The following is a 13,319-nucleotide window of genomic DNA, read 5'->3' as shown; positions in this document are numbered from 1 at the left end:
CGCACGGGGAGAAGCACCAACAGTGGTGAGGGGAGCCAGGTAAATTATATTCATTGTGAGGGGCCCGGCACATGGGGGACATTTTTATAGTCTTGGATAACCCCTTTAAGTATCGCAGCCAAAGTTGCTGTGTAGCCTCAGCCTAAAATCCCCTTTAATTTTCCTTCAAAAATGAAAAAAGCTGCAATTATAATATTTTTCAAACCTACGTTAGTAAATCTCTCATCCTCTCATCATTTTGTTGCACCTATCTTCCATTCTGGGCTGTCTATGCAGCTCTTTCTTATTTCCTGTGATATCATGTCCATGGGCAGTTAGAGCAGCAACAGGGGCAGTGATGGGGGGGGGGGGGGGGGTATATGTAACTAGCTGGTGGGAGGAGCTATAAACTAGCTGGGTGATAGGGGAGTGTCTATGTAACTAGCTGGGTGGGAGGAGCTATAAACTAGCTGGGTGATAGGGGAGTGTCTATGTAACTAGCTGTGTGGGAGGAGCTATAAACTAGCTGGGTGTTAGGGTAATAGGGGAGTGTCTATGTAACTATCTGGGTGTTAGGGGCAGTGATAGGGGAGTGTCTATGTAACTAGCTGGGTGGGAAGGGCTATAAACTAGCTGGGTGATGGGGGCTGTGATAGGGGAGTATCTATGTAACTAGCTGGTGGGAGGAGCTATAAACTAGCTGGGTGTTAGGGGCAGTGATAGGGGAGTGTCTATGTAACTAGCTGGGTAGGAGGAGCTATAAACTAGCTGGGTGATAGGGGAGTGTCTGTAACTAGCTGGGTGGGAGGAGCTATAAACTAGCTGGGTAATAGGGGAGTGTCTATGTAACTAGCTGGGTGGGAGGAGCTATAAACTAGCTGGGTGTTAGATACTCCCCTATCACTGCCCCTAACACCCAGCTAGTTTATAGCTCCTCCCACCAGCTAGTTACATAGATACTCCCCTATCACTGCCCCTAACACCCAGCTAGTTACATAGACACTCCCCTATCACTGCCCCTATGTAACTAGCTGGGTGTTAGGGGCAGTGATAGGGGAGTGTCTATGTAACTAGCTGGGTGATGGGGGCTGTGATAGGGGAGTATCTATGTAACTAGCTGGTGGGAGGAGCTATAAACTAGCTGGGTGATAGGGGCTGTGATAGGGGAGTATCTATGTAACTAGCTGGGTGGGAGGAGCTATAAACTAGCTGGGTGTTAGGGGCAGTGATAGGGGAGTGTCTATGTAACTAGCTGGGTGTTAGGGGCAGTGATAGGCGAGTGTCTATGTAACTAGCTGGGTGGGAAGGGCTATAAACTAGCTGGGTGATAGGGGCTGTGATAGGGGAGTATCTATGTAACTAGCCGGTGGGAGGAGCTATAAACTAGCTGGGTGATAGGGGCTGTCATAGGGGAGTGTCTATGTAACTAGCTGGGTGTTAGGGGCAGTAATAGGGGAGTGTCTATGTAACTAGCTGGTGGGAGGAGCTATAAACTAGCTGGGTGTTAGGGGCAGTGATAGGGGAGTGTCTATGTAACTAGCTGGGTGTTAGGGGCAGTGATAGGGGAGTGTCTTTGTAACTAGCTGGGTGTTAGGGGCAGTGATAGGGGAGTGTCTATGTAACTAGCTGGTGGGAGGAGCTATAAACTAGCTGGGTGTTAGGGGCAGTGATGAGGGAGTGTCTTTGTAACTAGCTGGTGGGAGGAGCTATACTCTAGTTGGGTGTTGGGGGCCGGGCTGGAGCTGTGGCAGAGAAAGGAGAAGTGCATCATGGGTTTGGTTGGATACAACAACAGGAAGTGGTACATACAGGATGGAAAATAAAGGGCTTTGTCTACATGGTTGAAACGGGTCAGGAGAGTCCAAATTTAAAAAGAAATAGCACGGAGAAGATGTACATGAGCATATATGTTAAAATTCTGAGTAATTCCAGAAATACTCCATTAATACTCCATTAATATAGATCCAGCTTGGTATGGGGTATGGTCCATGTAACAAAATTGAATTTTTAATAGAAGGTGACTGAGGAGGAACACCCATTATTGTACAGGGCAAAAGAGGAAAGCATAAAACAAGCAGGCAATTGCCCTACCTTCAGGCTTGGGGCAGACATGCCACCCAGCAGCCATGTAAAGCCATAGTATCAGTAACTAGTGGCTGACAACCTTATATTGATGTGTCTTCCAGCTTTGGTTTCTCCGGTTGTCCTTATTGGTGAAGCTTGGACTTTTTCAAAATGCAGAGATGGAGTTTGAACCATTTAAAAACCTCGACCAGCCAGATCTTTACTATGAATATTACCCTCACATTTATCCGGGCCGCAGAGGTAAGACGCTTTGTTATTTCTCAGTTGTCCAGTCTGAATGTTGGTTCGGAGCCCAGTATGGAGTCAACTTGGGCCTCATTTCCATTTACGTATCAGTTATGACATCCTTGGAAAATCCATCCGTGTTTCATCTGTGAAGATGTCGATGAATAATCTGTGTGTCTGTTTTTTCCCCTCCGTGTGTCATCCATATTCCACAGACACTGCTAGGCTGAAAATGAATTCCTAGGGCATCTCCTACCTATGGTTCGTGAAAAGGGTCTGCATCACGGACCAAAGTAGTGCATGTCTCCACAATCGGAGGTACTACTAATAAAAATCAGTGGGTAGGTGAGCTGTCTGCGGAGTACATGAACAGCACAGGTCTGTGACTTACTGAAGTGTGAACGAGACCTTAGAGTTAGTTATGGAAGGTGTGAGGGAATGTCATGTACAGGAAGTCAGAGGAGAGCTGCCCAGCACTTCTAATCCAATATACTATTAATCCTCGTCCTCATACTACATTAAAGGGGTTATCCAGGAAAAGATATTGACTACCTATCCTCAGTACACCCAGGACCCCTGCCGACCAACTGTTTGAAGATGCTTGCTGCAGCCGCTTTTTAGGCCAGGTGACATCACCGTACATCGGTCACCTGGCCTAGTTGCCGCTCCTCTCCATTAAAGTCAATAGGGCTGAGCTGCAATACCAAGCACAGCGGCTATACCATGTACGGCTTTGTTCCTGGTAAGCTGCTGGGAGGCCACAGAGCCGCAGCTTCCCGAAACGGCTATTTTGCAGGGGTTCTAGGAGTCAGAGCCCCGCTGATGTGATATTGATGACTAGAGATGAGCGAACTTGTGTTTTATGTTCGGCGTCTAAAGTCCGGCTTCCGGTTAGCGGAGAATCCCGATATGGATTCCGAATACAGTTGTGGTCACTGGTAGCGGAATCAATAATGGACGATTATTGATTCCGCTACCACGGACCACAACGGAAGTCGGAATCCATATCGGGAACCATATCGGGATTCTCCGCTAACCGGAAGCCGAATTTTAGACGCCGAACTTAAAACAGAAGTTCGCTCATCTCTATTGATGACCTATCCTGAGGATACGTCATCGATAGCTTATCCAACATAATCCTTTTAACACTCAAAACGGGACGTTAAAATACAAAAGAAGACATGCCTAGCATATGTTTTGTCCAGATCTTATACAAGTTACAATTGCCCATTCAAATCAGTGGTAACTCAGCCAGGACAGTGCAGAGCAAGATACAGAATACAGGCTGCTGTAAGCTTTCCTTTATAGTATAGCTTGTTTGATTTTAGAATGATATCAGGGAGTTGCTGTCTTTGTAGTCTGATAATTTCTTAGGCTAGGTGCAGACTTGTACCTGTATTCTGTGCCAGGAATCACTGGCTGTGGCCCCGGAAGCGTGTGGGTCCCAGGCGTTTGGCACCACTGATCTGAAGATGATGGTATATATATGCTTTCAAAACCCTGCAGTTTTCTCCCTGGCCACTAATCGTAATACTAGGCGCCACTTCTGGGTCTGTACAGATCACTTTACTGCAGTTACCTGGTTAACATTACAGCCTCATTATATCCCCTCCGTGTACAGACAACACAGGGTCCACCAGTCACAGTAGGTGATATCGCAGCTTATCTCCTCCCTCCTGACCTCTGCTCAGGTCACAGAGCATGCCTAGAAGACTCCCCCATAGAAGTCAGTGAGGTCCCCTCCAGACCATTGTGTCTATGGTCCATGGGGCTGCCGTAAAGCAATTTTGTAATGCTCTCTAAATGCTGTTCAGAACAGCTCAGGCAAGATGGTCGACCCCATAATCATGTTCCGGAAATAGAAGAAATAAATGTGTAATCAGTAAATAAAAAAAGATGTTTAACTATCTAGTTCTAACTGGGAGATAAAAATGTTGGCAACGCATTTCATTTAACTTTCTCTACAGGATAAATGCCTTTTGCTGAAGTCAGACAACCCCTTTAACAGCCAGTTGGTTTTATTCCCGATTCATTTTATCATTTTTTTTTTTCTCAGTTTAGTTTAACTTTTTAAATTAACCCTTCAGTGTGCCTACGATGGTAACTGCCATAGTATCCATCTCTCTGTGCAGATATGAGAGATGAATAATGTGCATTCCGCACACTAGCACATTCCTCTCGCTGATGGGTGAGAGAGTCTCGATAATAGCGGGAGACCTCTTTCTGTCACTTTGATACTGCAGGGGAAAATCTCCTTCACCTAAAGTGCCCGTCTGGGAGCCATTGCCTTTTCATTTGTTCAATTTGCATCTTCCTTCCCTTATAATTACTGGTTTTCCCTGTCTGCTTTTTCCGACTTCTGCACAAGAATCATTTGATTTTCTGCTCTTTCTCATTCATGTGCAACCTTCAGCTGTTCCTCTTCCTGACAATTGAAAGGCTCTGCATTCCTGCCGCGTGGTAAAACAGCAGGTCATTTCTGCCTCACGTTTTTGTTTTGTTTTTTTAAAGACCTAGACATTTTTCAGAGCGAACTATCTGGTGCCACAGCTACCAGCAAATGTTTGTGTTATATAGTTTACATTTTTTAATAAAATTGTATCCCCCTGTATCCAGAGCTTTTGCGTATAGTCGGCGACTGTTCTGGTAGTCGCCCACCGACTGAGGGCTTTGTTGCTAGATGATGGTTCACATGTCAATACCTATATAACAGATGCCCCTCCTATTCAGAGAGAGACTCTTAATATAATCGACACCTATATGTTCTCACGAATACCCAATCCCTCTAATATCTGAAAGAAAAATGTGGTTATCAATATCAAATATATTATTGTATTGTTACAATAAAAATACTATAACAAAGACAGGTGCACTCTGCGGTCTTACTAACCCTCGTATTGGTGTAAAATTGAGAGATTGGCCAACATATCCTGCTTGGAGGACATGTCTGAGCCCGAGCACCGCGCCAAGGTTCCTCAAGTAGCTTGGGACCTAACGCTAAACCTACCTGGGCCGTATGGGCTCGCAGCAATCTCCCAGTAACCTCCAGCATGAGACCATGCATACAATGGGAGGAAGGTTGAGAGCTCTGAGCCCCACCCAAGACTGGCTGATATAGCCCAGGCCTCACATGTGCACCAGAATGCTGCCTGTGGATGGAAATAAAGGAACATTCAGACTAGGAGTTTATACACCTCCAAAAAATTCAATATACAAACTACAGATTGGTGTGATATTAAATAGCAGGAAGTGCTCAACACCATATGCAGTGATGTATCTATACCGGGGGGGGCAGATCCTGCACTTCTGACCCGCTACTAATGGCAATCCCCAGCAAAAATGCATACAATGGAGGATGCCTGCAGTGGACCACAAGTACCACAATGGACATCCGACACAGAATAGCAAATGTGTGGATCTGATAAACAGTAAAAATACTATAACAAAGACAGGTGCACTCTGTGGTCTTACTAACCCTCGTACTGGTGTAAAATTGTTACAATAACACACAAATCCATTAATTCCGTTATTGTTTTTAATGGGTTTTAATAGATTTTTGTGTTACTGTAACAATAAAGTATTATATTTGATTTTAATGATTTTTATATCTATATTTATATTAGAGGGAATTGTTAAACGGGAGAATATATAGATGTTGATGGTTCACAGGTATTTATCCACTTACACATCAAATCACTTGTTAATGGAAAAAAAAACATTCAGCAAGAAGAATACATGGTGCAGGAGGTGGACTTCTCTCCATGTAAAGTTGTGTCTCTCCATGGCAAGGGATGTCCAGTGTCTAATTCTCTTAAAAGGGTTGTCTCTCTTCAGCAAATGGCATTTATTATGTTGAGAAAGGTAATACAAGGCATTTACTAATGTAATATTGTTGTTCATTTTGCTGGCTTGGTTCATTTTTCCTTTTACACTATACAATGCTCGTTTCCATGTTTACCACCACCCTGCAATCCAGCAACGTTTGTGTCACTGTCCCTCCTATGACAGGGGTGATAAGATCAGAAAGACTGGCGGCAGGTGAGGGTATCTGACAGTCTCTCTGTTTTCACCTTGCAGTGGTGTTGTTTGGTTATGATCCTTTGGATCTCCTGTCCCGCCATTCTTTTCTAAGCTAAGTGCATCTTGTTTTGCATTTTGTTGTTCGCTTTTGTTTGTTGTTTACTAGGCCTCAGGGAGACGCTGGTTCCTTCATCTGGGAAGGAACTAGTAGTCTCATTCCCTGCCACCACTCCTAGGGATTTCCAGGGCCTCTAGGGCTAAGGTTCCGGTGTATGAGTATTTCCACCTTCAGAGTCTACTCATATTGGCAGGAGTCGGGGAGAGGTCTAGGGATTCCTAGGAGGTCACAATCCCTCTCCCTTAGCTTCTTCTTCCTTCTGTGTTATCTGGTGTTTTCCCCTCCCCATTACCCGTGACAGGTGGCCATGCTTGCACACTATAGGAAAAATTGCTGGCCTCTCTGGTGGCCGGACCCACTATCGTGAGCATAGGCCAGCGTTTTTTTCCTACAGTGTGAAACCACGACAACCACTGCTGGATTACATAGTGGTTCTAATCATGACAACAAGAAGTGTTATAATGCGATGGAAAAATTAATCAAGCCAGCAAAATGGGCAATAACTATTCATTAGTTAAGTGCCTTGTCTTAACTTTCTCTCCATGATAAATGCCATTTGCTGAAGTGAGATAACCCCTTTAAAGAGAACATTTTAGTAAATACTTGTAGGGTTGTTTCGGGTATCGAACTTTCGATACCAAGTCGATACTTTTGTCCCGGTATCGATATGATACCGGGATTTGCCTTTTGCCTTTTATTGATACTAGGCTGTGCTACTGCACAGCCCAGTGTCAGAGAACATGAGAGCTCGGCTCTCCGCGTGTGCCATGTTCCCTCAGCAGCACAGGGAAGAAGGAAGCTGTCTCCCCTCCCCCCTGTGTCGCTGCTGCTGCCACCAATGAGAGCGCAGAGGGGCGGAGGAGGGCTGTGGCCACTGCGCCACCAGTGATAACTAAAGTTTAATACAAATACAAGCGGCAGAAACACATTGCCGGCACCCTGCCTCTGATGGGGTGCTGTGATCCGCGGCAATTAACCCCACAGGTGCTGCACGGCCGCCGGCTGTATTTTTATATTAAACGTTAATTATCATTGGTAGTGCAGTGCGCCCTTTTTTTTTTTATTCACCTTGTCCCCCCAAAAAGTAGGATAGCACGCAGCTTTTTTGGCGTTTTATATTTTTCGCATGGTATCGAGTATCGCAATACTTTTTTATGGTATTGAAACCAAATAAAAATTTTGGGATCGAAAACAACCTTAATTACTTGTATTCCTCATGAAATAACTATTCTGCAGCATCTATTTTTATTTTTGTCTTTAATTTTCAGGAGAAACAGGGAATAGCACAACACAGTTACTCAGGCAGGTTTACATGGCCCAATGTTCCAGGTAATCGGCCCGTGTAAATGAGCCGCAGATCAGCCGATTGTATGAGCGACCTCTGTCATGGTTTCTGGGCAGCAGATGGTGCTGCGTGAACAGGGATCTGCTGTCCAGAAACAACAAATTTGTATGCGGACAAGAGATGACAGTAGACATAGCTTGTCCTCCTACAGAAGAGGTGATGTAAGGGAGAGTCACATCACCATTTCATTTTCCATTCTTCTGATCCGTCATAAGAACAGGGGAAAATAACAGGATCCTGTAAAAAAAAAAAATTATATATGGATCCTGTGCATCAGTTATGCACATTTGGCATCCGTCTGAGATCCGTTTTTTAAGACACAAAAAAATGTATTGCATGCAGAAGTTTTTTCGATCTAAAAAACAGATCTCACATGGAAATGGCTCAAATGGATGCCAAATGTGCATAACTGATGCGCAGGATCGTTATTTTTTTTACAGGATCCATTTATTTTTATTTATTTTTTTTAAATAATGGGCATGTGAATTCCCTCTAATGCAGCTCTTCACCTCCACTGATAAGCAGGCAATTTTCGGGAAGGAACGCTGCCTGCCCGCCCAACAATTGTCTGCTCATCTGCACAGTGTAAATGTGCCGTAAGAAAGCAATGCCCCGGCATTAGTTTATGTGGAGTGCAGGTACTTACTAAAACATGTCAGAATTAATGGCAGGTCTTTTAAAGTCTGCATTTACATGGGGGTGACGAGAAGACTATTGTCGGGAAGGAAGCGTTCCTTCCCAGCAATCTCCTGCTCTTTAGTGGATTTGAGGCGCTGCAATGGAGCCTTACAGGGGGGTGATCACCCCATATAGACTCCCTGATCACCCCCCTGTCATTGATCACCCCCCTGTAAGGCTCCATTCAGACGTCCGTATGTGTTTTGCAGATCCGATCCGTGGATCCGCATAGCGCGTATGGACGTCTGAATGGAGCCTTACAGGGGGGTGATCAATGACAGGGGGGTGATCACCCCATATAGACTCCCTGATCACCCACCTGTAAGGCTCCATTCAGACAATTTTTTGGCACAAGTTAGCGGAAATTGTTTTTTTTTTTTTTTTTTTTTTCTTACAAAGTCTCAACTTGTGACAAAAAATAAAATCTCACATGAACCATACCCCTCACGGAATCTAAATGCGTAAAAATTTTTAGACATTTATATTCCAGAATTCTTCTCACTTTATATTCCCCATTTCGGAAAGAAGACACCCCAAGGTATTCGCTGAGGGGCATATTGAGTCCATGAAAGATTGAACTTTTTGTCCCAAGTTAGCGGAAAGGGAGACTTTGTGAGAAAAAAACAAAAAAATATCAATTTCTGCTAACTTGTGTTTTGGGGTGTCTTTTTTTACATATACCCATGCTGGATGAGAGAAATATCTCTCTAAAAGACAACTTTTCCCATTTTTTTTATACAAAGTTGTCATTTGACAGAGATATTTATCTCACCCAGCATGGGCATGTGTAAAAAGACACCCCAAAAAACATTGCCCAACTTCTCCTGAGTACGGCGATACCACATGTGACACTTTTTTGCAGCCTAGATGCGCAAAGGGGCCCACATTCCAAAGAGCACCTTTAGGATTTCACAGGGCATTTTTTACACATTTTGATTTCAAACTACTTCTCGCGCATTTTGGAAAGAAGAAACCCCAAGGTATTTCGTGATGGGCATAGTGAGTTCATGGAAGTTTTTATTTTTTGTCACAAGTTAGTGGAATATGAGACTTTGTAAGGAAAAAAAAAAAAAAGATAAAAAAAATCATAATTTTCCGCTAACTTGTGATAAAAAGTTCTATGAACTCACTATGCCCATCAGCGAATACCTTAGGGTGTCTACTTTTCGAAATGGGGTCATCTGTGGGGTTCTACTACTGTCTGGGCATTGTAGAATCTCAGGAAACAGGTGCTCAGAAAGTCAGAGCTGCTTCAAGAAGCGGAAATTCAAATTTTTGTACCATAGTTTGTAAACGCTATAACTTTTACCCAAACCAAGAAATATACACTTTTTTCTTTTTTTTTAATTTTTTTTTTTTTTATCAAAGACATGTAGAACAATACATTTAGAGAAAAATTTTGATAGAAATGTAGTTTCTAACTGAAAGTGAAAAATTTCTTTTTTTGCAAAAATTTCGGTAAATTTCGATAGTAAAAATGTCAGCAGCAATGAAATACCACCAAATGAAAGCTCTGTTAGTGAGAAGAAAAGGAGGTAAAATTCATTTGGGTGGTAAGTTGTATGACCGAGCGATAAACGGTGAAAGTAGTGTAGTACAGAATTGTAAAAAGTGGTCTGGTCATTAAGGGGGTTTAAGCTAGGGGGGCTGAGATGGTTAAATTAATTCCTTTCCCATTTACCAAAGCAAGATATGGTAAATTGAAGGGTGCCAGAATAATAAGCCCTCATATGTCTACGTGAACAGAAAATTTTAAAAGTTATGGCTCTCAAAAAGGGGGAAGGAAAAAACAAAAACGCAAAAATTTAAATTGTCCCAGTCCTTAAGTGGTTAATGAATGAGGGGGTTTATTGTGATGTCATAATAGCAGGAATGGAGGGTGCACCTCTGTGTAACTAGGTGCAGATGACACGCCAGACTCTAAGACGGCTTTAATGGCTGCCATAGTGCCTGGTGGTTGGCTAGTCCCAGACCCAGATATAAGTAAATGGCAGGTGTATAACTCCAGGCTAATCCTTAGATCATGTCTTCTCTGCTGAGGCGTAACTTGAACCTCCTTGGCCGCGATGTAAAATCTGTAACTGCACCGCCACCTATCATGTGCCATCTGGTGTCATCTTATATGGCAGATTTGTTTGGGACCCTCATGCACCAGGGCCGGGGTGCAATCTGCATCCTAAAAGTGAGATTTTATTGTAAGAAAGTGCTGCCTGGTTATATGTCGATTTTTCCAGTTCGGATCACGATGTCAAAAGTAGAGCTTAGCATCGAGTTCTGTAGGAGATAGGAAGTCAATATATAGACTGGCAGAGAACAGCAGCCGTGGGGAACAAGATGGATGACTGACAACCACATTCATTATGGATAAGAGTTTAGGATAGACCAATGACTATTGGCAGCTCCTTTGACGTTACATCAATTAGTGCCTAAATTAGTATTTTTCCTGTGTCTTGGAGGTGAAAGTAGCAGGTTTTTCAACACTCCAGCTGAAATAGAACCTAATACGAAAAGTGAAATTTTCTTTTTGAATTTTCACAGGAAAATATATCTGATTAAAATCACACTGAGCACGCACAGGATGCCGAAACCGTGCTACTCTTTTTCTTTGAGCTGTGTCTGGAGTTGGAGCTCCGTGAGAATGTGCTACAGTATTAGACACTGTCCATAGACGAGAAAAATATATTGTAAGCCACAGATTTGTTGGAGGAGGGTGGTTTCCCATGTGAAGGGAGAAGCTTTTAAATTAGAGGGACTGATCATAATTTGGTTGTCATGCACCGCATCAACAATCGATGTGCATATAGGGGCTCTCTGACACACTGTCATGCCTGGTCTGAGGGAGAAATAAATTGGGCTTGTTGAATTGCCCATTTAATACTACACAGGCGATTATTATTATTATGACCACTTCCTAATTTTGAGGTCGGTAGCCTGTAGTTCATGAAGGAAGTCCCATGCTGGGGACCTGGCTTGGTGGGTATATGACGTGTGCGATAGCCTGTCTCCACACACATTCCTTGTTGCTGTCGTGGGTAAAAGGGACAATTTATCTTTGGTGTAAAAAGTGATGATTATTGGCTTTCAGGTCAATGGCAGTATTTCAGAAACTGGGCAGTTTGTGAACTGTTCGTGTTGTGCTTTGGAGAAAGTGTATCGTGACAAATTGCATGATTGCCCAAAAAATTACATGGAAACTGCAAATCGCACTGTGCCATTGATGTGAGAAGTAAACATCAGCTACAAAGGTACACCAACACGCTACAGTGGAGCAGCACACCTCCAAAATGAACCAGGGGCTACTAGACATGTGCCTGAAACAACAGTTCACTGAACCCTACTGCGTATGGGGCTCTGAAGCAGACGGATGGTCATTGCACCTCTGCTAATGAAGTTGCATTGGCAGAAAAGGCTTACATTTTTGCGCCATTATTGAGAATGGACCTGCGCTGATTGGCAAAGGGTTGCCTTCTCCATTGAGTTACGTTTTCTGCTTCATTGAATGGATGGACATTGGCGTGTTAGGCAAGAAATATCAGAGAACGAACACTCTGCAACCATTGCTGGAAGAACTCAAGTTGATGGCAGTGTTATGGTCTGGGGAATGTTTTTCGTGGCATTCTCTGGGCCCACTCATCCATGTGGAAGGCATTTGTAACTGATTTGGGTATAAATCCATCCTTGCAGATCACGTGCACCCATATACAGTATCTCACAAAAGTGAGTACACCCCTCAAATTTTTGTAATTGTTTTATTATATCTTTTCCTGGGACAAGATATGACACTGATACAATGTAAAGTAGTTAGTGTACAGCTTGTATAACTCAACACACAGCCATTCATGTCTAAACCACTAGCAACAAAAGTGAGTAAACCCCTGAGTAAAAATGGCCAAATTGTGCCCAATTAGCCATTTTCCCTCCTCAGTGTCATGTGATTCTTTCGTGTTACAAGGTCTCAGGTGTGAATGGGGGTCAAATGTGTTAAATTTGGTGTCATCATTCTCACACTCTCTCATATTGGTCACCGGAAGTTCAACATGACATCTCATGGCAAAGATTTCTCTGAGGATCTGAAAAAAGGAATTGTTCCTCTACATAAAGATGGCCTAAGCTATAATAGGATTGCCAACACCCTGAAACTGAGCTGCAGCACTGTGGCCAAGACTATACAGCAGGTTAACAAGACAGGTTCCACTCAAAACCGGCCTTGCCATGGTCGACCAAAGAAGTTTAATGCACAAGCTCCGCGTCATATCCAGAGGGTGTCTTTTCAAAATGGACGTATGAGTGCTGCCAGCATTGCTGAAAAGGTTAGAGGTGGGGGGTCAGCCTGTCAGTGCTCAGACCATACAACGCGCACTGCATCAAATAGGTCTGCATGGCTGTCGTTCCAGAAGGAAGCTTCTTCTAAACATGATGCACAAGAAAGCCTGCAAACAGTTTGCTGAAAACAAGCGGACTAAGGACATGGATTACTGGAACCGCGCCCTGTGGTCTGATGAGACCAAAATAAACTTTTTTGGTTCAGACGGTGTCAAGCGGGTGTGGCGGACAACCAGGTGAGCAGTACTAAGACAAGTGTGTCTTGGCCACAGTCAAGCATGGTGATGGGAGTGTCATGGTTTGGGGCTGCATGAGTTCTGCCAGTTGTAAGGGGCTACAGTTCATTGAGGGAACCATGAAGGCCAACATATACTGAAGCAGAGCATGATCCCCTCCCTTCGGAAATTGGGCCGCAGGGCAATAATCCAACATGATTAGGGATGAGCGAATTCACATTTGACCAAGACTTCCAAGTACTACTCTGGCCCCCTAATTCCCCAGATGCGAACCCAACTGAGCGTCTGTGGGACCACCTCGATCATCTTC

General features: G+C 43.7%; 1 protein-coding gene across 1 annotated transcript in view; it reads left to right on the top strand.

The window, feature by feature from the left end:
* The window catches only part of TRAPPC12 (trafficking protein particle complex subunit 12), a 113,377-nt gene that overhangs the window by 44,940 nt on the left and 55,118 nt on the right, over positions 1 to 13,319 (top strand). The window contains 1 exon segment of the mRNA XM_044291251.1: positions 2,166 to 2,304. Within this exon segment, the coding sequence (XP_044147186.1) occupies positions 2,166 to 2,304 (139 nt within the window).

Source organism: Bufo gargarizans, chromosome 4 (assembly GCF_014858855.1).
Source record: "Bufo gargarizans isolate SCDJY-AF-19 chromosome 4, ASM1485885v1, whole genome shotgun sequence".
NCBI lineage: Eukaryota > Metazoa > Chordata > Amphibia > Anura > Bufonidae > Bufo > Bufo gargarizans.
Note: the sequence above shows the minus strand (reverse complement) of the source record. Positions and strands in the feature narration are given on the sequence as shown.